The 27,032-nt window shown below is 43.1% G+C and overlaps 1 protein-coding gene across 9 annotated transcripts in view; it reads left to right on the forward strand.

Moving 5' to 3' along the window:
* mcf2l2 (MCF.2 cell line derived transforming sequence-like 2) overlaps window positions 1-27,032 on the forward strand; it is a 111,101-nt gene that overhangs the window by 82,034 nt on the left and 2,035 nt on the right. For 4 of the 9 annotated variants that reach the window (XM_021604099.2, XM_021604101.2, XM_021604103.2 and 1 more), the window contains exons 18-33: window positions 6,897-6,966; window positions 7,065-7,157; window positions 7,324-7,416; window positions 7,855-7,980; window positions 8,202-8,420; window positions 9,003-9,095; window positions 10,258-10,336; window positions 11,795-11,849; window positions 11,995-12,092; window positions 14,363-14,461; window positions 19,218-19,304; window positions 19,860-19,934; window positions 20,316-20,405; window positions 20,756-20,871; window positions 21,359-21,474; window positions 26,248-26,345. In XM_021604099.2, the coding sequence (XP_021459774.2) occupies window positions 6,897-6,966; window positions 7,065-7,157; window positions 7,324-7,416; window positions 7,855-7,980; window positions 8,202-8,420; window positions 9,003-9,095; window positions 10,258-10,336; window positions 11,795-11,849; window positions 11,995-12,092; window positions 14,363-14,461; window positions 19,218-19,304; window positions 19,860-19,934; window positions 20,316-20,405; window positions 20,756-20,871; window positions 21,359-21,474; window positions 26,248-26,345 (1,607 nt within the window). The remainder of the gene's footprint in view (window positions 1-6,896; window positions 6,967-7,064; window positions 7,158-7,323; window positions 7,417-7,854; window positions 7,981-8,201; window positions 8,421-9,002; window positions 9,096-10,257; window positions 10,337-11,794; window positions 11,850-11,994; window positions 12,093-14,362; window positions 14,462-19,217; window positions 19,305-19,859; window positions 19,935-20,315; window positions 20,406-20,755; window positions 20,872-21,358; window positions 21,475-26,247; window positions 26,346-27,032) is intronic. The other 5 variants (XM_021604105.2, XM_021604107.2, XM_021604106.2 and 2 more) reach the window with 5 other exon arrangements.

Here is a 27,032-nt window from a genome sequence, read left to right on the forward strand (position 1 = left end):
GAGCTGAAGCAAGAGTCTGGAAAGCACTCTCGTCTAGCAAGTGTGCTTCTTGATCAGAAGGTGTTTGCTTTGACAACTAGCAGGTTCTACCCAAGTTCCAGAACTTCCAAATAAGCCTGTTGCAAAAATTGTACTATGAGGAACTACTGTTGTGGATCAGCAACCACAAACTGAACTTAAACCGTGAGAAGGACAAACTGTCTGCTCATTTGGTATGCAGACTGAGCTCACAAACAGTTGATTTCAGCTGTAGTGCTGAGATCCTAGAATGGAAACGATCTTAAATGTCACCGTTAAAGAAGTAATGTAAGAGAGAAAGAAGACGTTGTACTGAAACCAATGACAATGTAGACTCACAAAATGTGTTTACTTTCATAACATTACGTTCTTTGTTGCTTTTATTTGTAATTATTTGAACTGAAAATATTCTGTAATTTTATGTATCATCATCATCACGCAAGTGTTCATCATATCCAAAAACCTCCAAAGTAATGATAGACAGTAGGGCTATTGCATATCTCACGTCAGCAATGGGCAAAGCAGAAAAAAAATCCTAAATTCATAAAAGTAAGGGAATTGTGCTCAGAATGTTGTCGATTTTTGTCAGGGTTAGCCTCATTGGCTGATGTGCAGTAAAACAGAGACACTTCCATGAACAACTGTGTGTGTCATCTCAAGGACAAGGTCCACCGAACATGCGCAGACCAGCTGACTGGAGTATTTTACGGACATGTTCAATCTCTCCTTATCCTAGTCTGCTGACCACACTTGCTTCAAGATGTCTACCATTGTTCCTGTACTCAATAATGCAAAGGTAACTGAACTAAATGACAAGTAGCTCACACTTCTGTCATAATGAAGTGCTTTGAGAGCACCGTAGACCCACTTCAATTTGCATGCCACCCCAATAGATCCACAGATGATGCAATCGCCATCCCACTGCACACTGCCCTATCACATATGGACAAGATGAATACATATGTAAGAATGCTGTTCATTGACTACAGCTCAGCCTTCAACACCATAGTACTCTCCAACCTCATCGTTAAGCTCGGGGCCATGGATCTGAACCCTGCCCTGTGCAACTGGGTCCTGGATTTCTTGACGGGCTGCCCCCTGGTGGTAAAGGTAGGAAACAACATATCCACTACACTTATCCTCAACACAGGGGCCCCAATAGGGGGCGTGCTCAGCCCCCTCCTGTACTCCCTGTTCACCCATGACTGCATGGCCACGCTTGCCTCCAACTCAATCATCAAGTTTGCATTCGACAGAGCAGTATTAGGCCTGATTACCAACAATGATGAGACAGCCTACAGGGAGGAGGTGAGGGCCCTGGTGGAGTGGTGCCAGGAAAATAACCTCTCCCTCAACGTGAACAAACAAATGAGCTGATCGTGGACTTCAGGAGAAAGCAGAGGGAGCATGCCCCCATTAACATAGATGGTGCTGCAGTGGAGAAGGTGAAAAGCTTCAAGTTCCTCGCTGTACACATCACTGATAATCTGAAATGATCCACCCACACAGCCGGTGTGGTGAAGAAGGCGCAACAGTGCCTCTTCAACCTCAGAAGGCTGAAGAACTTTGTCCTGGCCACTAAGATCCTTACAAACTTGCACCATTTGAGAGCATCCTGTCGGACTGTATCACCACCTGGTACGGCAACTACACTGCCCACAACTGCAGCGCTCTCCAGAGGGTAGTGTGGTCTGACTAATGCATTACTGGGGGCACACTGTCTGCCCTCCAGGACACGTACAGCACCAGATGTCACAGAAAGGCAAAAAATATCATCAAGGACATCAACAACCCAAGCCACGGTCTGTTCACCCTGCTATCATCCAGAAGGCAAGGTCAGTAAAGGTACATCAAAGCTGGGACCAAGACAATCGTGTATTCACCCTTGGCAATTTTCTCATCCTCCATCTCACTTTGACCCGCGTGTTGACATCAGAGGATAAACTACTATTACCATCGATTTCTCTACTTTCAATTTCAATAAATCGCGGACTGTCGGCTACACTTGACACACTAAACTTTTACCATAGCTTGTAGGTAGACAGACCAAAACGTCTCTTTTCTTTGCAGAGTGTTCAAGCAGAGGCGTTGTAATGCCTTCATCGACTTGATTTTTTGTATAGATCAGACTTCTGTCTAAGCAGAATTACATTTTTTCTCTGTCTTTTCTTACATCTTCTGAAGTGTTGCAAACTAGCTAGCATATGGAACAACTTTCTACATAATATGGCCTACCTGGTCAGAAAAAAGTGATGAACATAACATGTCACACCCCCTTCAACGGCCTTGTGGGGGAGGGTTCTTGAAATGTAATAACCAATAAAAATCTTGCAGCTGGGAGCCAGCAGACCATTCACACCCCCATTGCGATGCAAAATTCTCTAGACTTCCAAGGGAGGTGTGACAACAATGGGATGTTGAAGGAATGGCAAAGCAAGACTACGTTGACCGCAACACCCTCTGGAGAGCTCTACGGTTGCGGGCAGTGCAGTTGCCATACCAGGCGGTGAGGCGGCCCGACAGAATGCTCTTGATGGTGCATCTGTAGAAGTTTGTGAAGAGCGAGGGACAAAGACAAATGTATTCAGCCTCATGAGGTTGAAGAGGCACTGTTGAGCCTTCTTTACCACGCTGTCGGTGTGAAGCATTGTTCATTTAGGCACGCTTTTTAGATTTAGTCTAGTCTTAGTCATTTTGACAAAAATATAATTGCATTACGCTGCCATCTATCCATGGCTTTTGGTTTGGGTAAGTTCTAATCATCACCGTAGGAACAACATGTACTTCCTGATGAACCCAGTTACTGAGGCAGCGTATACTACAATACTATTCATTGATGCGACCTGGAACATTTCCTAGTCTGCGGGATCGATACAGCAGTGACAATAACTAAAGAAAATGATCTTGAGATGTAATGCAGTCAGCATTTGATTGTGAAGTATTCCAGATTGGGAGAACAAAATGACTTGAGTTCCTGTATGTTACCACAATCACACCATGAGTTGTTAATCATGAGACATAGCCCTAAACCTCTGTGTTTCCTGGAGAATTCCTGCTTCCTGTTCGCACGATGTAAGGAGAACCCCGCTGGCTGTATGGATGGGGACATTATATCCGGAGAGAGCCATGAATCTGTAAAACCGAGTATGTTACAGTCCCTTTATGTCTCTCTGGAAGGAGATCCTCACCCTGAGCTTGTCTATTTTATTTTCCTGAACGTTAGAGACTTAGAGTCACTTTAGCTAGTTTCCTTGCACTTTCTAGATAGTTTGTCCTATTTAGCTAACTTGCTGTTGCTAGCTAATTTGTCCTGGGATATATACATTGAGTTGTTATTTTACCTGAAATGCACAAGGTCCTCTACTCCGCCAATTAATCCACACATAAAAAGGTCAACCGAATAATTTCTAGTCATCTCTCTTCCTTCCAGGCTTTTTCTTCTTTTGACTTTATGTTGCGATTAGCAACTTTCATAAATTAGGTGCATTATCGTATTTCAGTCACCCACGTGGGTATAACCAATGAGGAGATGGCATGTGGGTACCTGCATCTATAAACCAATGAGGAGATGGGAGAGGCAGGACTTGCAGCGCGATCTGCATCAGAAATGGAACCGATTTCGATTTTAGCAACGCAGATGCTTGTTGGTGCGCGCGAGCAGTGTGGGTGCAATAAATTAATAACATAGATTTCTAAATTTATTTTGCAGCACACGCGACGAGAGCGCTGTGGTCAGCCTGTAATATACACGTTAGCATTGGATAGTTTGCTCTTCACCTGAGTCTGACTAGAACCCCACTTCTTCTCCGGAGTTTACGTTTTTGTGTTGCAACGGGATGAGTGGGGCTGCCAACTGCCTTGGGATGTTCAAAGAAAGTGTCCAGTTCAGGGAAGTTGAATTTCTGGTGAGATCTAATATCCCAAAGTTATTTTTGGCTATAGGTAATAATACTAGAAACGTAGTGTAAGAAATAACTGTCCCATCTGGCCAAAGTGGTCACGTTATGTATTTATAGCCTAAGCCAATTTATTTAAAAAAACGTTTTTTCTCATCGCAGACCCCCCCAAAAAACATTCTGCAACTTCTTAATTACTGTCATAACTCACACAGAGATCGACTTTAAAGGTCCAGTGCAGTGAAAAACAAGATTTTTCTGTGTTTAGATATATATTTCCACACTATGATGTTGAAATAACACATAATACTGTGCAATTGTGAAAATGATGCTAATATCCTTTTAGTGTAAGACTGACTGAAATTTCTTCCTGTTTTGGTGGGATGGAGTTTTGGCCTGCTTGGTATCATCACTACACAGTAAATTCATTAATAAACCAATAAGAAGAGAGTTCTAAACCTCTCTGCAAATAACAGCTGTTTTTTCCCACTCTGACCATTCCAAGGCAGCCAATCCAATAGGGGTTGGAAGCTATAGAGAGCAAAGACTGGTCAGTTGTGCCGCGATGTCAGAGTATTTGCATAAAGTTCAGCTTTCCCCAATTTTTGTCCCACCCTGTTAATGTCCCTTGCCCATGATCGCATCGCCCTATGGTCCCACCGCCCACTTCACTTCTTCTATTGAAAATGAATAGCTTTCCGTAGTGTCATCGCCCACATCATCTTCAGTTAATACGTACGGTGAGAGCAATAAGATAAAGTGGCTTGCACTCTGCTTGCCCTGACCAAAAGTTACGCTTCCAGTGTAGCAGGTAAACAAAATATACTGCTTTTGTGACGCCCCAGTATAGTGCCTTCAGAAAGCATCCATACCCCTTGACTGATTTCCACATTTTGTTGTGTTACAGCCTGAATTCAAAAAATAAAATATGTTTTTAGACATTTTTGCAAATGTATTGAAAATGTAATACAGAAATATCTCACACGACTTAGTCAATACTTTGTAGAAGCACCTTTGGCAGCAATTACAGCTGTGAGTCTTTCTGGGTAAGTATCTAAGAGCTTTCCACACCTGGATTGTGCAACATTTGCCCATTTATTATTTTCAACATTCTTCAAGCTCTGTCAAATTTGTTGTTGATCATTGTTAGACAATAATTTTCAGGTCTTGCCATAGATTTTCAAGTAGATTTTATTCAAAACTGTAACTCGGCCATTCAGGAACATTCCCTGTCGTTTTGGTAAGCAACTCCAGTGTAGATTTGGCCTTGTGTTTTAGGTTATTGTTCTGCTGAATGGTGAATTCATATCCCAGTGTCTGGTGGAAAGCAGACTGAACCAGGTTTTCCTCTAGGATTTTATTCTTTAACAATTACAAGCATATCCATAACATGATGCAGACATCACTATGCTTGAAAATATGGAAAGTGGTACTCTGTGACGTGTTGGATTAGCTCCATGCATAACTCTTCGTATTCAGGAGATAAAGTTAATCTCTTTACCACGTTTTTAGCAGTTTTACTTTAGTGCCTTATTGCGAACATCATGCATGTTTTGGAATATATTTTATTCGGTACAGGCTTCCTTCTTTTCAGTTAGTAATTTAGGTTAGTATTGTGGAGTAACTACAATGTTGCACCATCCTCAGTTTTCTCCTATCACAGCCATTTAACTCTGTAACTGTTTTAAAGTCACCATTGGCCTCATGGTGAAATCACTGAGCGGTTTCCTTCCTCTCCGGCAACCGAGTTAGGAAGGATGCCTGTATCTTTGTAATGACTGGGTGTATTGATACACCATCCAATGTGTAATTGGTAGCTTCACTATGCTCAAATGTATATTCAATGTTGTCTTTTTTTACCCATCTACCAATAGGTGCCATTCTTTGTGAGGCATTGGACAACCTCCCTGGTCTTTGTGGTTGAATCTGTGTTTGAAATTCACTGCTAGATTGACCTTTACAGATAATTGTATGTGTTAGGCACAGAGATGAGGTAGTCATTCAAAAAATCATGTTGAACACTAATATTGCACACAGGGTGAGAATGTAGACTTGCTACAACAGAGGGGTTGAATACTTATTGACTCAAGACATTTCAGCTTTTCATTTTGAATGAATTTGTAAAACATTGTATAAACATAATTCCTCTGACATTACGGGGTATTGGGTGTAGGCCAGTGACACAATCTCACTTTAATACATTTTAGATTCAGGCTCTAACCCAACAAAATGTGAAAAAAGTCAAGCGGTGTGAATACTTTCTGAAGGCCCTGTAGCTATGTTAGGCTGCTGGAATTAAAAGTAGTCCTTGTGTATAGAGTTGTGTAGTTTGTTTAACTTTGCAATCATTGGATTTTGTTCGACATGCTTTTTAAATTGAAGAATCTGAGAGTCAGCATCATTCTGTTATCTTGGAATCGCCCTATGTAATATACTTATCACATTCAGTGCACCACCATAAAATACTAGATATTGAGAGAATAATGTTCTTCCTCTCATTTGGGTTGCTGACCCCTGGTTTGCAACATGGGGCTAAGGGAACATAGACATGGTCCCGTTTAAGGCTGGCGTACTGGAATTCCTTGCATTTTTGTTTTCAGTTTTTTTTTTTACTTGCCCGACTGCTCAGTTCACTCACCCCAGGAAATAAGGCAACCCTTAAGGTCCCTGCTACAACTAGGTTCCGGAGTTTTACCTGCATTTAACCATCAGGAGGAAAAACATTGCCGACCGGCATCTCCGGCTTTCCTAACACCACAGACATTCCAAACAGAAGTGCACAGACTCTGCCCACAAGCTATTATTTTCCAACCCAATCTTTACTCTACCCTTCCGCTTTACTTCCCAGCATAGGAAATGGCAATCTGATGTAACTCAATGTGAAGTTGCTATGCAATTGTATCCAATGTTATACTTTATGTGCCTTGTAAAGTGCAAACAGGAAATGTGTAATTGAGTTCACTTATTCCTTCTTGTTCACAGGACTTTTTTCAAAGAGCTTGAAAATTGCATGGAGAGGCCAGAGTTGGTGGGGACTTGCTTTTTGAACAGGGTGAGTTCCTTGTGTTAATGTCATTTGGAAACTGAAGGCCATTACTGTGTTGTTACGGTGTGTTGCAGTGCAAAGTCTCTGTGTGTGTCTCTCTCCAGAAAGAAGAGCTGCAGATCTATGAGAAATACTGTCAGAACAAGCCCCGATCAGAGGCATTGTGGAGACAGTGTGGTGACGGCCTGTTTTTCCAGGTGACTCCCCTTCCCTATGTGTCTCAGTGTTAACATGGTTATGAAATAGTATTCCACTATATAATGGTGTCAGTTTGCATTAAGCAACATGTCATTGGACAAACTTACATTTTCTGTTTGGATGATGATTGCAACTAGAAACATTCTGTGATGTTTGTTATTGCAGGAGTGTCAGAAGAAGCTGGACCACAAACTCTCCCTGGATGCATATTTACTCAAGCCTGTGCAGAGGATCACCAAGTACCAGCTGATGCTCAAGGCAAGTTTATCACAGTCAAATCTCTCACCTTAGCACCATACAATCAAGCCTTCTACATCAACACACAGATAACAGATACTATACTCAAACTTGATCCTTGGACTAACATGCAGAACACTTCATTCAGTCCTAATCTGATTGGAAGTCTCAAGTATATGTATTTGTCATGCCTAGTGCACCTTGATATCTTGCAGGAAAACCAACCACACAGACAGGTCAGTACCTGTAGCCATGTTGCTGAAAAGACACAGCTGAATGGATATTGAATAGCATAAGTTGCTGTTGGTTTTAGAGCGGTTTCTTTGCAGTAGCCTGTGTGGTTGGAAAGACTTCATTCTGAGACTTGGTCTGTTGTTAGTGTAGGACTAAGCCAAACACTGAAAGATACATTATTTATCCAACTTCACTTTGTCCCTACCGGCTCTGTTCCCCTTCTAGGAGATGCTGAAATGCAGTAAGAATCAGGAGGGTACTGCTGAGTTGGAGGAGGCCCTGGCCACCATGCTGGACATCATCAAGTCTGTCAATGACTCCATGCATCAGATCGCCATAACAGGATTTGAGGTCAGTATGACTGGGCTGGAGTTTAAGGGTTTGAAAAATCAGTTTGATACCTATCTTAGAGTGGATCTGCTGGGCTGTGGGAAAGTTATAGGAAACCCTGCAGTAAATGAGTTTGACTAATCGGGCGGAGAGTGACTGTCATAGCTAGGCTGTATAGATGTATAGAGGGTGTACTGTGTGGGTGTGGGACTGATGGCCTCTGTGTCTCTCTCACCCCCCAGGGAAACCTTAGTGAGCTGGGGAAGCTTCTGATGCAGGGCTCGTTCAACGTGTGGACAGACCACAAGAAGGGCCACAGCAAGGTGAAGGACCTGGCTCGCTTCAAGCCCATGCAGAGGCACCTGTTCCTCTACAACAAGATGCTGCTCTTCTGTAAGAAGCGGGAGGAGACCACGGACGAGAAGCCATCCCCCTCCTATAGCTTCAAGCACTCACTAAAGGTGAGGTCGGTTGGTGGGGTCAGTTCTTGTTGGACAAACACAACCTGTGTGTATATACAAACATCACCTTTTGTGTAGGAGAACTATTTCTGACCTGAAATTGAAAGTCCATTTGCTTGCCTGTAGGGCCATACTGCCCACTATCCTACACTAAGTTCCCCCGCCTCAAATGGAAACTTCACAGTGGCTCTTTCAGACCCCTGAGAACCTTGGTATTCACTGTCACTCCCCATATTTCAATTCAAGCTTATCTAGACGCATGAAAAATCAAGGCAGTAAACAGGGCCCTACGATGACAGGAACCTTTCATCACTGGGATCCTGGAACAACCATTTGTTTTCTTGAGGAAACCTTTGAACTTGTTTTCTGCTCCCACTCGCTGGCTAGTGTGCATGTAACCCACTCAATGAATAGTGCTACTCATCGCTCAATAGAAGTGAAAAGACACGTTTCAGCTTGTAAAGAAAAAGCTGTAGCAGTTCACATTGGAAGAATACAAGGGCATCATAGTGTGAATCGGCGGTGTAAATCTGAAATATAAAGCCGTCCTGTTTAATAACCACAGCCTTGCCTTTGTTTCAGATGAGTGCCGTGGGAATCACAGAAAATGTCAAAGGAGACATTAAGAAGTTCGAGGTCTGGTATAACGGCAGAGAGGAAGTCTATATTATTCAGGTACATGTCCATATAGTTTCTGTGTAAAAAAACAACAACTTCCAAAACATATCCATTGTTCCCATTTGATATTAACAGTTATAGTCTAAAGAATTCTAAATACATACTATATAAACTTGATAAAACGGTGACTCCGCAACATCCTTTACTAAGTAGCATACAGTGCATTTGGAAAGTATTCAGACTCCTTCCCCTTTTCCACATTTTGTTACGTAAAGCCTTATTCTAAAATGGATTCAATTCTCATCGATCTACACACAATAAGGACAAAGCGAAAACAGGTTTTTGAAAATTTTGCGAATGTATTATAAAATAAACAACAGATACCTTATTTACATAAGTATTCAGACCGTTTGCTATTAGACTCGAAATAAATTGAGCTCAGGTGCATCCTGTTTCCATTGATTATCCTTGAGATGTTTCTACAACTTAATTGGAGTCCAACTGTGGTAAATTCAATTGATTGGACATGATTTGGAAAGGCACACACCTGTCTATATAAGATCCCACACTTGACAGTGCATGTCCGAGCAAAAGCCATGCCATGAGGTTGAAGGAATTGTCCATAGAGCTCCGAGACAGGATTGTGACGAGGCACAGATCTGGGGAAGGGTACCAAAAAATGTCTGCAGCATTGAAGGTCCCCAAGAACACAGTGGCCTCCGTCATTCTTAAATGGAAAAAGTTTAGGACCGTCAAGACTCTTCCTAGAGCTGGCCGCCCGGCCAAACTGAGCAGATGGGGGAGAAGGGCCTTGGTCAGGGAGGTGACCAATAACCCAATGGTCACTCTGACAGACACCAGAGTTAATCGTTGGAGATGGTTGTCCTTCTGGAAGGTTCTCATCTATGCAGCACTCCACCAATCAGGCATTTTTGGTAGATAGATTGGCCAGATGGATGCCACTCCTCAGTAAAAGGCACATGACAGACCACTTGGAGTTTGCCAAAAGGCACCTAAAGGAAACAAGATTCTCTGGTCTGATGAAACCAAACCCTTTGACCACTGGGTGGCAGTGTTGCCCTATGAAGAGTACTCACCCACAGACATCATTCTCACAGAAACATCCATTGTCTGGTGTGAGACAGGCTGTAGAGTGAAACCTCAGGGTGTTTATATATATATATATATATATAAACTGTGTGTTTGTGTGTCTCCACAGGCTCCCTCCATGGATGTGAAGAACATGTGGGTGTCAGAGATCCGAAAAGTTCTGACGGGCCAGCTCGAAGCTTGCAGAGGTATACAGTGTGTGGGGGTTTTCTCTAAGCATATTCAAACCACCATCTCTCTCATACAGCACTAGACATCTGAACACAGCCCTGAACCCTCTCAGAATGCTGATGTGAATGTTAAGCAGTGGGAAGGGGGGGTTATTCAGTGTTGGAGGAGAGCTGATTTAGAGGTAGGGGAGGGAGGTGGACAACTGTTTGTGAACACATACCTGACCCTGACGGTACAGTCCACTCACTCACTCACATACACACACACACTCCTCTCCCTCCACCACCCTCCAGCGGTATGCATCAATCGCCGACTGTTCCGCTCTGAAGCTCCTGACAGTCAGGAAAACGACCCTCTGCTCTGTCTACACTCGGCTGGACTGACAAGCTGTGTGTATGAGAGAGAGAGGATGTGTGTGTGTGAGGGGACTGAGTAATGACATAGCAGCCCTCATATGAAGCAGAGTGAGAGAAAGATGCTCTGGCCTGCTGGAGGGTTGGAGGTGATTTACGCCTGTCTCGGCTGGCGAGCGGGGGGAGGGCAGCACGTAGCAGAAAAGAGCGGCACACAAGATAAGCCACTGTGTGAGGTATTAAAAAGCCCGGCGATGTGGGGTTTGTGTAATAGCAGGACAAGGCCAGTATACAGACCATCCAGCTCCAGCAGTGGCTTGTACTGAGGATACCGGCTGCAGCTGTTTGATTTGATGACTCCCCTGGGCCTTGGCAGTTAACTGTCCTGTCCTCCTGTTAAAGGTCCAATGCAGCCTTTTTTCTTTCAATATCAAATCATTTCTGGGTAACAATTAAGTACCTTACTGTGATTTTTCTTTCCAATAAAACTTGTCAAAAAGAAACAAAAATAGCTTCTTAGCTGATGTCACCAGGCAGGGCAAAACTCCATCCCACCAGAAGAGGCTGAAATTCCAGGCGGTCTTTTCAAACAGCTCTTACACTAAAAGGGCATTATCATAATTTTCACAATTTCACAGCATTATTCCAACCTCGTAGTGTGGAAATGTATATAAAACACAGGATAATCACATTTTTGACTGCACTGGGCCTTTAAAGGCACGGATTAGTGGCTTCCATTCTGTCTGCACCACTGTTTTGGTCTATGGCTTCAGGTCTGACTGCGATGTTTTGGTCCACGGACTCTCCTGTGGCTTATGTGACTCCTGGGATTTCTCCTGTTTTATCGCATGGCATTGAAACACATAGGCTTATCAGCCTGCTTTTGACTGCAGGTTTCTCACACAGTCCTACACACAGTGTGACATTCACAATCATGCAAACACCAAACAACAAACACATGTGCGCACACACACACACACACTTGCATACCTAAGATCTCACCCAACAAATTCACCTCACTGACCTTTTTATGTCAATTTAACCTAAACTAATATCCCTGTCATTCCATTGAAAGTAAATCTACGTTCTATTCCAATGCCGTTTTCTTTTCTCCATTCACAGAGGCTAGTCAACTCCATCAGAAGATCACTGAGAATGTGTATCATGCTCCCATGAGGTAGAGTACTCCGTCTCTCAACGTTTTCATCATGTCGTGTGATTGAATGGCGGCACCGCACAGATGCTCTCAAGGATAGTGAATGTAACGCTTCTACAGTGGCTGTGTGATTGACTGTCCTATATCTCTCCTCTCCTCCACTCAGAAACATGCGCAAAATGGCCCTGAGGCAGTCGGACTCGTCTAGCCCGGAGACAGGCTTCAGGAGGAGCAACCCCAGCCCCAACATGAGACAGAAACGAGGTGAGATGTCACACAGCCGCAGCCAGCCCCGCCAGGCTCCCGACCCTGCCAAACCAGCATCCACTCAGCTCCGCTGACTGGAAACAAAAGGCAGCAACTTCCATGTACAAATCATCCCATAATGGCATTATGAGAGACACCACACTGATGGCACAATTAGCTGGAATGTTTTATCTGGGCTCTAACTATTACTGGCTCCAAATCTTTCTGTCTCGGCATCAGCCCAAGCCAACCCCTCACCACCACTTCCCTCTGATCGCTCACTACATACACTATACTGGCAGATGATGAGGTAATGGGTAAGATTTCACGCTGTGTAGAGCCCGGCAGCAGAGCGCTGCTGCATCACAGTGCGAGGGAGCTGGGCTAATGGTATTCTTCCAGGGAGCGGGTGGTGGTGGTTAGAAGAGGAGAGTTGCTCTTTGACTCTGGATGTGGTCAGTGGCTGGACGTCCCTGGCTCTAGAAGTAAGTGGATCCGGCAGGTGCTTAGTCCTGGGTGCACGAGGCCCTTTATTACCCCCCACCACAGTCACAGACAAAAATATATGAAATCTCTCCCATTCTCCTCTGTGGGAAGAGAATATTACAGAAGCTGGTTGAGCAATGGTGTTTTTCAGTACCAACCTTACACTAAAATGTCTACATTATTCATGCAGTTACACAACCGCAGTACAGTATGGTTTTGACTACAATAAGTTTTGAACTGTGGTCTGGTGGGTCTTTTTAGTTTTGACCCATATGTAACTGATGCCAACCATTTCCCTGATTGGGACTGCTTCCTTTTGGGTCAGAAGGACCCATTCCAGAGGCCATGACCCCAAATACTGTAGTCCCACTAGTACATCTCCCACTATACCTCCCCAGTCTTCTGGGGTTAGTCTGACTAGCTGTTAGATTCTGCCAACGGTACGATATGTACCACGCTCAGATAGTCTGATGAAAGGCTTTCCCATTCTTTATTTTTTTAAACATTTTTCCACCCCGCTTTTCTCCCCAATTTTGTGGTATCCAATTGTCTCATCACTGCAACTCGGAAGAGGCGAAGGTCGAGAGTCGTGCATCCTCCGAAACACAACACAGCCAAGCCGCACTGCTTCTTGACACAACGCCCGCTTAACCTGGAAGCCAGCGGCACCAATGTGTCGGAGGAAACACCGTACACCTGACGAGGCGTCAGTGTGCACTGCGCCTGGCCCGCCACAGGAGTCGCTAGTGCGCGATGGGACAAGGACATCCCTGCCGGCCAAACTCTCCCCTAACCCGGACGACACTGGGCCAATTGTGCGCCGCACCATGGGTCTCCCGGTCGCGGCCGGCTGCAACAAAGACTGGACTTGAACCCAGAATCTCTAGTGCCACAGCTACCACTGCTATGCACTGCTAGTCTACTGTATTCTCTCTCATAGTTGTCCAAAAGCTCTGATTTATTTTCTAATCTCAAGATCTCCAGAAGGCCAGAGTAACCTCAGAGGACAGAAGCAGCAGCTGCGTTGACATCTCTCTGTTTGGCAGCTTTGACAGAGGTGTGAGAAGAGATGAACCTGGAAGTTGTGATTATTCTGTGTTCTCACAATCAGAAGGTGATAATTATGTACATGATAATATGGACATTTTGAGCGGTCCTCCAGGGCAGGTAGTTCAAGTGTCCTTGAAATCACACACTCTCCAAGACAAGCTGTCCATTTTGAAAAAGTGTAAAACTGTCTTCTAGTTTTGGCATTGGCAGGTGTCTAAATCCTTATACCGTTGCAGTTCCAGCATGATTGTGGAGGACTCTTCTCTTCCTAATGCAGGTTGTGTTGATGGAACATAGAGGGGTAAATCATGGATCAGGTTTGTCCATATGGTGAAAGTCTCCAGGAAATTCCATGGCAAACTTATTATGCATCTCAGAGCTCTGTCAGCATTGTGATTGGACCAGAGAGAGACCCGTTTAGTGGAGATGAGAAAGATCTAGAATAAAGCCATCATTAAGGACCATCTGTCTCCAGCATAATCTTACAAACATAATTTTTTACAACCTTGTCAGCACTCTTCAAACTTGTGACAATTTGAATATATTTTCAGAAATAGGTTTAGGTTGATCTACCCCTGATCTTTGAATCAGTTTTCATGCGGACTCAAGTGTGGGTGGTTGAATAGGGGTCTCCATAATGTCCAGGATTGTCATGGTATCCATTACTCTTACAAAGTCGTCCCTCAGGCTTTCTCTCTACCCTCTGCTTCTGCTTTCACCTTTACTGTTTTCCTCTCCCTTTCCCTCCCTAGCTGAGGCTTCTGCAACTAATAACCCTGACCACAATGCTGCTCTCGCTAGAAAGCGCTTCACCTTGCAGGGCCTCTCCAATAGAAGGTCTCTTCCCTCAGGTAAAGAAGCCATGACATCTCCACTGACCTGCTCACCTGTCCTTATCACCACCCTGTCCTCATCCCCTCTTTGAAGAGGTCCCACTCATTGTGTTGTATACAACTTCACCTACTCTCATTCATTCTCTTTGTTAGTCGTTATCCTTAGCCTGCTACTCTCTATGTCCTCGTGCCGCAGGCAGTGCTGCTAATACACACTGGTGTTTTCGCTTAGAGCAGAGAACTAGTGTATGTAAATTATGTCAGGCGGAGTCAGAGGAAGGCACAAAAAATTGTCAGACTCCAGCCACCTAAGCCATAGACTGTCCTCTCTGCTACCGCACGGAAAGTGGTACCAGTGCACCAAGTCTGGAACCAACAGGACCTTAAACAGCTTCTACCCCCAAGCCATGAGACTGCTCAACAAGATTGCTAAATAGCTAATCAAGTGGTTACCCAGACTACCTGCATTTACCCTTTTTTTGCACTGACTATGCACACACACTAGACTCTACCCACACACTCACACATACTTACACCGACAACCCAACACACACATGCACACATTACATACTCCCACATACACATATGCATACACATGCATACCGATAACACACACACACACACCACGTATGCTCCTGCTCCACATACGCTGCTGCTACAGATCAATCTATTATCTCTCCTGTTGCCTAGTCACTTTATCCCTATATATATACTCAGTGGCCAGTTTATTAGATACACCCATCTAGTACCGGGTCGGACCCTCATTTGCCTCCAGAACAGACTGAATTCTTTGGGGAATGAAAACATTGCTCAATTGGTATCAAAGGGACCTAACGTGTGCCAGGAAAATATTCCCCACACTATACCGCCGCCACGAGCCTGTACTGTTGACACCAAGCAGGATGGGGCCATAGACTCATGCTGCTTACATCAAATCAGCATGACCCAACAGGAACTGGAATTTGTCGGACCCTTCCTCAATTGTCCAGTGTTGGTGATCGCCTGCCCACTGGAGCTGCTTCTTCTTGTTTTTAGCTGATAGGAGTGGAACCCTATGTGGTCATCTGTTGCAATAGCCCATCCGTGACAAGGACCGACGAGTTGTGCGTTCTGAAATGCCGTTCTGCATACCACATGCCATTATTTGCTTGTTTATGGACCGCCTGTTAGCTTGCACGATTCTTGCCATTCTCCTTCGACCTCTCATCAACGAGCTGTTTTCGCCCACAGGAATTCCGCTCACTGGATGTTTTTTGTTTTTCTCTGTAAACCCTAGACACTGTCCTGTGTGAAAAGCCCAGGAGGCTGGCCGTACCTGAGATACTGGAACCGGCAAGCCTGGCACTGACGATCATACCACTATCAAAGTTGCTTAGGTCGCAAATTCTTCCCATTCTAACGTTCGATCGAATGCTGACAATGCCTCAATGCATGTCTTCCTGCTTTTTAGAGAACCACGGCCATGTCACTCACTGAGTGTATGTACGTAGATACCTCAATTACCTCGTACCCCTGCACATCGACTCAGTACTGGTACTCACTGTATATAGCCATAGTATATAGTTATTAGTTATATAGTTATTTTTCTTGTTATTGTTATTCACTGTGTATTTATTTATTGTCATTATTTTTTATTTTGTATCTTTTAACTCTGCATTGTTGGGGATTGTTGAACCCGTCAGTCAGTAAGCATTTCACCCTTAGTCTACACCTGTAGTTTACGAAGCATGTGACAGATAACATTTGATTTGATTAGAATTTTCCAAATACTAGTATGTCTCGAGAACAAAGGGATTTCACATTTTCAAGACTATGGAACAACCTTGGCATCCAGGCAATGAAAATGCATGAAGGCTAAATTCGCAGACAGGTAGCCTTAGTAAATGTCAGCCTGTAATGCTTTTGACATTCAAAAGTGTATTAACATTTTTTTAAGAGGATTCAAGGTTCTTCTCCACAGAATACATCCTTAATAACAATACTGATAGCCTGATTAGCTACATCTGATTATATTTTACAACAAACATTAGATTTCTATTAGTTAAACAAACCAATTGAACAGGGAGAGGTTTATTTTATTATTATTTACTTACCACTTTGGTGCTATTACAGGGGTCTTGTGGTTTGTAAGTGGGCAATAACATTACTGTACATAATATGTCATCATTTGTATGGTGATAATCTAATACTGTGTAGTTGGCTCCATTCATGATGCAGAGCAGGCTAGCTGAAGAGAAATGGAAACTGAGGGGGTGATGTTTTTGTACTTATTGGCCCGCCGAGGTAATGCCTCGCTGTGAACTTGAGTTGTCGATAGATTTCATCTGATATCAAATGATATCATGACCGACATCAATAAAATACAGTAGGAGCAGCCATCTTCATCGACCTGGCCAAGGCTTTTGACTCTCAATCACTGCATTCTTATCGGCAGACTCAACAGCCTTGGTTTCTCTAATGACTGCCTCGCCTGTTTCACTAACTACTTCTCAGATAGAGTTCAGTGTGTCAAATCGGAGGGCCTGTTGTCGAGACCTCTGGCAGTCTCTATGGGGGTGCCACAGGATTAAATTCTCGGGCCGACTCTTTTCTCTGTATATATCAATGACGTTGCTCTTGCTGCGGGTGATTCTTTGATCCACCTCTACGCAGACGACACCATTCTATATACATCTGGCCCTTCTTTGGACTCTGTGTTAACAAACCTCCAAACGAGTTTCAACGCCATACAACACTCCTTCCGTGGCCTCCAATTGCTTTTAAATGAAAGTAAAACGAAATGCATGCTCTTCAACCGATCGCTTCCCCTCCCACCCGACTAGCATCACTACTCTGGACGGTCGACAACTATAAATACCTAGGTGTCTGTCTAGACTGTAAACTATCCTTCCAGACTCATATTAAGCATCTTAAATCTAGAATTGGCTTCCTATTCCCTAACAAAGCCTCCTTCACTCATGCTGCCAAACATACCCTCGTAAAACTGACTATCCTACCGATCCTTGACTTTGGCGATGTCATTTACAAAATAGCTTCCAACACTCTACTCAGCAAATTGGATGCAGTCTATCACAGTGCCATCCATTTTGTCACCAAAGCCCCATATACTACCCACCACTGCGACCTGTATGCTCCCATTGGCTGGTCCTCGCTACATATTCGTCACCAAACCCACTGGCTCCAGGTCATCTATAAGTCTTTGCTAGGTAAAGCTCCGCCTTATCTCAGCTCACTGGTCACTATAGCAACACCCACCCATAGCTCGTGCTCCAGCAGGTATATTTCACTGGTCATCCCCAAAGCCAACACCTCCTTTGGCTGCCTTTCCTTCCAGTTCTCTGCTGCCGATGCCTGGAACGAATTGCAAAAATCACTGAAGTTGGAGACTTATATTTCCCTCACTAACTTTAAGCATCAGCTGTCAGAGCAGCTTACCGATCACTGCAGCTGTAAACAGCCCATCTGTAAGTAGCCCATCCAACCAACTACCTACTTTATCCCCATATTTGTTATTGTTTTTGTGCTCTTTTGCACACCAGTATTTCTACTTTGCACATCCTCATCTGCACATATATCACTCCAGTGTAAATTGCTAAATTGTAATTACTTCGCCACTATTGGCCTATGTATTGCCTTACCTCCTTACCACTAGTGGTTCTGGGGGGGAGCCAGTGCCCCTGTGACAACAATTTTGGAACCCCTTGTGGCCCCCCTAAATGTGGTGTATCCAATCTTTGCTGTCGTTCTTTTTTTTTACATCCTTTATTAGACAGTGGCAACGCGGAACATTATCTTTTGCCTGCTAATGCAATGCAGTGAAGAAAACTATATGACAACAATAACATCTAATGTAACTGGCCCCTCCTATCAGTACAACTGGCCCCAGTTTGGCCCCCCCAGTCGAAATGGTCTAGAACCTCCACTGCTCCTTACTTCATCTGCTCACACTGTATATTGATTTTTCTATTGTGTTATTGACTGTATGTTTGTTTATTCCATGTGTAACTCTGTGTTGTTGTTTTTGTAGAACTGCTTTGCTTTATCTTGGCCAGGTCACGGTTGTAAGTGAGAACTTGTTCTCAACTGGCCTACCTGGTTAAATAAAGGTGAAATAAAAAATAAAACAAATAATTGGTTTCTAATATGCGCCTGTGAGGATGCCGCCACCCGCCCGCAATGTCCACGATTTGTCTTCATCTTCCTGCACTTCCTCATGTCTCCTCCATTCATTGCATGTTTCTCAGTCCCACAGTCAACCGCCTGCCTGTTTGAACTCACTAATTTGATACAACTAAGAGAAATTAATAATCTTGAAGGGATAGCGTGCCATTTTGGCAATTAAGTCTCTGCGTGCTGTTTTGAAGGAAGTTGAAGGTCTGGAGCCATTGCTAACTATCATTAACGCAATGACTGGAAGTCTAAAGGAACAGCTAGCATGCTTCTACTTCCTTCAAACTGCATGAAGAGACACAAATACACTCCACGAGTTAATCTAACTCTGGGTAGGTAGAAAAAAGGGCTTAATTGCTAAAATGTCACACTATACATTTAAGCTGGACAGTGTTTAGTGAGGAATCAACAGTGACAGTTATCACCAAGTCTTGTATCAAATCAGAAGTCAATCCAGAGAAAAGGCAGGAATCCTCAAAGCAATATGCTCATTTAGCCTTGCCATTAAAATGCGTCTCTGTGCCTTCCTGTGCCATCCATCCCTCTCTCCCTCCCTCATATTCTTCTGCCCAGCTAATTGCTAACCCTGCCCTGCCTTTCACAGCCGATCCTCCATCTAAGGTGACAGATGTCACGCGCCGCTTCTCTTTAGCCTCCTCTATCAGTGTCTCCGCCACCAGACGCACAAAAGGTACCTGATTGCCTGGGGTCTTTCGCTTTCTTTTTATCTCTCCTTCCGTCGCCATCAAACTTTTGAAAGTGTCTGAGAGCAGGTACAGACCGGTTAGTGAGGTGGCTCTTTGAGAGAGAGAGAGGGAAGGGAGAGAGAGCTAGAGATGTAGAGAGTAGGAGTCAGCTACGGTAATGAGAAGAAGAAAATAAGTCCTACCCATTTATGAATCTCATGATATTGATGAGATGATGAAAGATGAGATGATGTCTTTCTCAGAAATGAAACAAAAAGGAACATTTTTTGTTGTTGAGAAACCATAGTAACAAATGTCAATTTTGATAAGCTGACATTTGGAATGTGGGGTGACATTCAGAGCTGCAAAGCATGTGCAATTGTTGTGGAATTTAGATTTTGCCAATATTTCCCTCCTTTCTTCTTCCTAATAATCAAGTATTTCAATAATTTATGAGCAATGAAAACTGAGAATCTACAATAAAATGGATTTTGCTTGACTGTCTCAATAGATCTAATTTTCCACTAACGCTTCCACTATGCATTCATTGCCCCTGACAGGTCCTCCTTCAACTCATGTTAAAAAGACCAAAAGACATGAGATAAAGAGTGATCCAACACCATTCGGTTATGAAGGTAGCTATAGCTATAGCAGTATGCTGTGGATCTGTGCATGTTCAGCCGTCTTTGTTAATGGGGACGGCTTTGCATTTTGGTGAGGTGACGTGTGTGTGCGCGTGCATGTGTGCTTGCATGCGTGTCTGTGTTCATGTGTGGGTGTGTGTTTTGCCTGCTCCGTTGTGATTCAATGTGATGCATGGTATATGTATTAGTTTGGCACAAAAAGTGCTGAACAAGATGACTTCACATTAGCAGTGCCATGTTGTTGGTAATGAGTCAGTGTGGCTGTGGAGCGATGATGGCTCCTTAATTTATTTCTGAATGCGTATATCAATTTCCTGCAATGTGATGTAAAATGGCATCCCAGTGGTCTGTAAAGAGCTAATTTCCTCCCAGATACATTACGCAGTGCTATCCCTGCTGCGAGCAGACACAAAGGCACCACAAGCACTGATTCAGCTGTGCCTAGGTCCACTTCTCAACCAGGTAATCTACTGATGGAAAGTCACGCTATGACCTATTTATCTTTTCTCATTTTGCTGGTTTTGGTTAAAACAAAATTGTATTTTTTTGCCATTGAGTGTCTTGTTGTATGTGACACCTTTTCGATTGGTTTCTTGCATTGTGTTTAAAAAAATATATATTTCCAACTTCTTCATACCTTCTTTGACTGTCAGAATAAATGTTTCAGAATGTTCAATGCTTATGTGTAAAGGGTACATTTTTAAAGCAGTGGATGTGTAATGCCATGTCTTAAAACAAACGTGTTCACTTATTATAGTCAACTGAAGGGTTAACAGGACCTTGTCTTCTTTCTGTGTGCTCTTTTTCTCTAGGCTGGACCCAACGGTGTTTGCCTTCAATGGACACAGAGGACTTTGAAACCATCCATTCGAGTGCAGAGGAGCTCTCCAACTCTTCGGATGGTGAGGACCAGTCCAGTAATAAAAATGTAAGTAATGTTGAATAAATTCTGACAGGTAACTTCATCCCCTCCATCTTGTTGCTCCTCTTAAATCCTTTCAAACCCCGGGAAATAAATCCTCTCTGCTTAATTATTTCCCACCATCACCCATCTTGTTAACGCGGGCTGACGACTTGACATTTAAAAGACAAAATAGCCTAGTGTGGGTCTCCCCAGAGCCTCCGGATTTCTCCTTCCATTACAATCTTTCTGATGTATGAGAGCCGGAGATCTGTTTTAATGGAGGGCCTGCTTCACAACTCTACCACACTGAGAATAATGCTCCCTGAGTCCAACATGAGACTGACAGATGGACATGCTGTACACACACATAGAATAGATGAGTGGAGACAGACACACATCACATGACACACACACAAGTTACACACCATCACATGCAAAGACCAAACACAACTACAAGGATAGGGCATCTCCTCTAAATCACCCTCCTCCTCCACTCTCTCCCTGCTCTTAGGGGGACAATGATCGCTTCCGTGTCCAGTTGACGTACGAGTCGAGGACAGCGCAGGACCTGTCTCTGGAGTCAGGAGATTTAGTACAGTTCCTGGATGAGGCAGAGAATGGCCACTGGTGAGTGATGGTTGCACCCACCTTCTCTATCCATTGAACACTATGAGAGTCCCAAAGAGAAACCAATTCTCCTGCCGTAGTAAGAGGGACCCAACTCAACAGGATAAAGCACAATCATATTAGTCATTGTTCCTGCACTGTATTCACACACTGCCCATCTCTATCTCTTCTCTGATTTAAAACTGTGTTTGTAAAAATTTATAACGAATAACAATGTTGTTCCTGGGTTCCCTTGGGACTAACAGTTATTGCTGTGTAGTTTTATATTAAAAATTAATTAATTGTAAAATTATTTCAATGAGGCATTCAGGATATTAAAGCCTAAATGTTGAGTAGATCTGTATATCACAGTGGAAATTAAAACACAATGCCTAAATGAATAATATATCCGTCTGTTCGATTCATCCCACCACTATGAGGAGTGGTTATTACCTTCTCACAGTAATAGCCTCCAGAATCCATTGCAAGCCAGGGTGGATGAGAGAGGGATTGTGGTATCACACGAGCTTTCGCAGTGCATTTTGGGGTGACTAATACTCCATTAGATTAAAGCTGCACTTAAAAATGCTTTGAATATGCTCATATTTCATCACCTCATGCATATTTCATATTTTAAAACCATCTCCCATCATTTGCATCTTTGGGTTCTGGCACTAAAACGTCTCACACAACCCTCTCCTTTTCAGCAGTCATTTAAATGAAGATTTTTTTTTTTTCATAGATGGAAGTCAACATGTACTGTACAGAAGTTTTTAAAACTCTGCACAACTCTCTTTGTGTATGATAGTTCTGACTAACTGAAATCTGGTCCACCATTTGCATTGATGTTAGCACAGTGCTCCCAGGAGCGGGTGCACCTGTCTGTCCATGCCACGGGTAAGGTGTCAGCTTCACACCTAGCATCCACACGTAGGCTTCAGTACGTCCCCAGCCTACTCACTGTTGACAGCATATTTACAAATGCTGTCAACAGGAACTTTGCAAGAACAAGAATGTCTCCTTTTGTGACCATTTTGATTTCCTGTGGGAGCAACCAGCACTCTGTAAAAGAGAGAGGATTCACCCTAACCGCAGGGGTTCCAATATTATCTCCAGCAACATTGCAAACTGTTTTAGAGACTGACAGCCAGGGTATATTAATGCTCCAGTCCTCTCTGTGGTAATCAACAACAGAGGACATGGAAAGCAAATCACCTCCTGTAGAAATGGTAGTACGGTCAATGTAACTTAATTTATGTTTCTCTCACTCCCCTGAATACCTTTGTCAATCTGACAGCTTTTGTCATCAGTAATCATGTGCCTATAAACCTGAATTACACTGTTAGCACTGAGACAATTGACCCTAGTAGGAAGCCCATTGGGAGCAGTTCACCTTGCACTATCAGCGCAAATAAGCAACCCAGAAAAGGGCAAAAATTGCCCACAATAACATATGTAGCCTGAGGAACAAGGTTCATGAAATCAATAACTTACTAACATCAGATAACATTCATTTCCTTGCTATCGCTGAAACTCACTTGGATAATTAATTTGACACAATGGTAGCAATACATGGTTATAACATCTACAGAAGAGACAGGAATGCTAATGGGGGAGGAGGTACTGTATACATTGAGTCATATTCCTGTAGAGCTTACAGAGGATCTCATGTCATGCTGTTGAAGTATTATGGCTTCAGGTTCACCCGCTTCAACTAAAGCCTATTCTTGTGGAAAATTGCTATACACCACTGGGTGCTAACAGTCAGTATCTTGATAATGTGTGAAGTGCTTGATAGTGTATGTGATATCAACAGAGAGTGTATATGATATCAACAGAGAGGTATATAACTTCTGTGTGACCTAAATATTGACTCATTTTCTTCAAGCTGTCCACTCAAGAAAAAGCTTCAGACTATAACCAGTGCCTGCGATCTGGTTCAGGTTATTATTCAACCTACCAGGGTATATATGAATGAAATCTTCCACGTGTATTGATCACATCTTTACTAGTGCTGTAGAAATATGCTCTAAAGCAGTATCCACACCCATTGGATGTAGTGATCATAGTATAGTAGCCATATCTAGAAAAACCAGTTTCAAAGACTGGGCCTAAAATAGTTTATAAGAGATCATACGAGAGGTTTTGTAGTGATTCCTATGTTGAAGATGTAAAGAATATTTGCTGGTCTGTGTGTATTGAGGAACAACCAGATGCCAGAATTTACACATTTATGAAATTGCTTCTTCAATTTACTGATAAGCATGCACCCAGTGGACTGATGAGGAATTAAAACATTTTATGGTTGAGAGGGACGAGGCGAAAGTCTGGCTCCAAAGCCGATTGGCAAATTGAGAAACCATACGAGTAAACTAAACAAAAAGAAGAAGAAGTTGTACTACGAAACAAAGATAAAAGATATAAAGGATGATTCAAAAGCCTTGGAGCAGCTTAAATGACATTTTTGGCAAAAAGGCAAACTCAGCTCCATCCTTAATTTAATCAGATGGCTTATTCATCACAAACCCTCTGATATTGCCAACTACTTGAATTACTTTTTCATTGGCAAGATCAGCAAACTCTGAACCTTCATGTCCCTTAATAATTGACCAAATTATGAAAGACAAGCATTATTATTTTGAATTCTTTAAAGTGAGTGTGGAAGGGGTGTAACAATTATTGATGTCTATAAAAAATGGCAAACCACCTGGTACTGACAACTTTGATGGAAAATTACTGAGGATGGTAACAGACTATATTACCACTCTTATTTTCCATCTCTTCAATCTAGACCTACAGGACAGTGTGTGCCCTCGGGCCTTGAGGGAAGCACAAATAATGCCTCTACCCAAGAATAGCAAAGCACCCCTTACTGGCTCAAACAGCTGACCCATCAGCCTGCTACTGACCTTTAGTAAACTTTTGGAAGAAGTTGTTTGACCAGATACAGTACAATGCTATTTCACAGTAAACAAATTAACAACTGACTTTCAGCACGCATATAGGGAAGCGTACTCAACACAAATGACACAAATGATTGATGATTGGCAGAAAGAAATTGGTAATAAGAATTTTGTGGTAGCTGTTTGTTAGACTTCAGTGCAGCTTTTGACATTATCGATCGTAATCTGCTGCTGAAAAAAACGTATGTGTTATGGCTTTACATCCTCTGCCATATCATGGAATGAGAGTTACCTACAGTATCTAAAAAACACCCTCTGTGTTCTGTTAATGGAAGCCCCTCTAATGTAAACCAGGTAGAGTTGGGATACCACAAGCGAGCGGTCTTGCTTGGACCCTTACTTTTTTCTATTTTTACTAATGACCTAGTCTTGAGTAAAGCCTGTGTGTCTATTTATGCTGATGACTCAACATTATACATGCCAGCTACCACAGCAAGTGAAATCACTGCAACACTTAAAGAGCTGCAGTCAATTTTAGAATGGGTGGCTAGTAATAAGCTAATCCTTAATATATCCAAAACTAAAAGCATTGAATTTAGGACAAATGATTCGCTAAATCTTGTAGTGAATAATGTGTCAATTGAGCAAGTTGAGAAGACTGAACTGCTAGGTGTAACCCAAGATTGTAAACTGACATGGTCAGAACATATAGGTAGCTACGATTGGGACAGGTCTGTCTGTAAAGCTCTGCTTTCTTGACATCACAAGCAACAAAACATGTACTACAGGCCATAATTTTATCACACCTGGACTACCACCCAGTTATATGGTTGTGTCACAAAAAAAGACATAGGCAAATTACAGTTTGCCCTGAACAGAGCAGCACAGCTGGCCCTTAAATGTACACAGAGGGCTAATATCAATAACATGCGCGTCAATCTCTCCTGGTTCAAAGTAGAGGAAAGATTGACTGCATCACTACTTGTCTTTGTGAGAGGTAGTGGCATGTTGAAAGCACCAAATTGTCTGTTCAAACAGCTAACACACAGCTCAGACCCCATACATACCCCACAAAACCTCCCAAGTGGGGTCTCTTCAGTCCCAAAGTCCAGAACAGACTCTGGGAAAGGCACAGTACGTTGACTACATGGAACTCTCTTCCACATCAAGGAACTTAAGCGAGCAGTAAAATCTGATTTAAAAAAAAACTGATAAAACAGCACCTTATGACTCGGACTTTGAAGAGAGACACACAAACACGCACACACACTGTAAAATGTTATATTGTACTTTTCTAATAATAGAGTAATAATGCAATATGATGTATTGTTTTCTTTATGATATAGGCTGTTGTTTTGTTGTGATGTAATTGTTTTAATCCTGTAGCTGATGGGGGATCCTAATAAATACTAAATACATGAGAAATGGGGCCAGTGCTCCTTTTAAGTCCCTTCATGTGGGTGGTTCGCATCAGGCCAAGGCCAGAGAGTGCTTGTTCTGCTAGGCAGAGCTGCAGTGTGTACAGAGTGTACAGACAGAATGCTGGGAGGATTTGAATGCATATATGAAGCAGTACAGAGGCTTTGGACAGAATCAACTGTCGGAAGCAGCAGCATAACCAATGAATACACAAGCTTTCCATCACACGAAGCAGGGTGTCAAAATCTGAAACTTTGGACTTGACAGTTCGCAGACAAGATCATAGAGAGAACTCCTGATCAAATACTATGCCTATAAATACGTGAGATTCTACACTCCCAGGGCCCCGTCTGCTCTCCCCACTGCCAGTGGCAGTAATCCAACACCTAGTCACTCTCTGATCACTTCTATTCCAGCATAAGGCCCTACACCAGCCTTTCCATTAAAGCCTACATTCTCTTTCATGTTTTAGGCTAGTCAAGAATCTTATTACTCAGAAGACAGGTCTGGTACCGCCCAGTGTACTTCAGACAGCAGCAGAAGGAGGTCACTCATACTGTAACACTACTGGTATTTCTGACTAATCCACATCCACTATAAAATTATGAGGTATTCCTGGCATTGCAAGAAAACACTCACCCTAGCTCAAAGCGGTAGTTTGATTCAGTGCTGGGGGATTGGGCGGGGTGCGTGCTTGGGTGGACTCTAACGGTAAAGCTTTTGCCTGAGAGGTGAACAAGCAAAGCATGATGTCATCCATTGCAGCATGATCTCTCTCTCCCCTCCCTCCCTCACCTCAGCCTTCCCTTGAAATGTTCAGTTCACAGCCTTGCTTGTCTTGTTGTCTTGGAGCTCTGTCCTTTAAACAAGTGCTCTCTCAAGCTCTTGTCTGCACTGAGAGGAATGCCATCTTCTGTTCTTTGCTTGGGCAGTTGACATATTTTTGCTCAGAGCTTCCCCACTTGAAACCATTTATAAGCCACATTCCAGCAGCGTACTGGTTTGTACTACTATAAAGTTTAATAGAAGCACTCTTCACTGGTATTGATCTTAATCAATATTGTTTCACCATCATGTCCTTCTTTACACTGCTATTAAAACTGCATTGTTTGGTCAGTCATTGTATCCATTCTATGCAACCCCTCTCTAAAAAGACTGATGGTGATGTTTGAATCTTAAGAATTACCACTCCCTTCACGCCTGTTGCTTGGCCTCCATAATGTTAGATCCTAACTCCCATGTATGTGTGTTTGCGTC

Source organism: Oncorhynchus mykiss, chromosome 5 (genome assembly GCF_013265735.2).
Source record: "Oncorhynchus mykiss isolate Arlee chromosome 5, USDA_OmykA_1.1, whole genome shotgun sequence".
NCBI classification, from domain to species: Eukaryota; Metazoa; Chordata; class Actinopteri; order Salmoniformes; family Salmonidae; genus Oncorhynchus; species Oncorhynchus mykiss.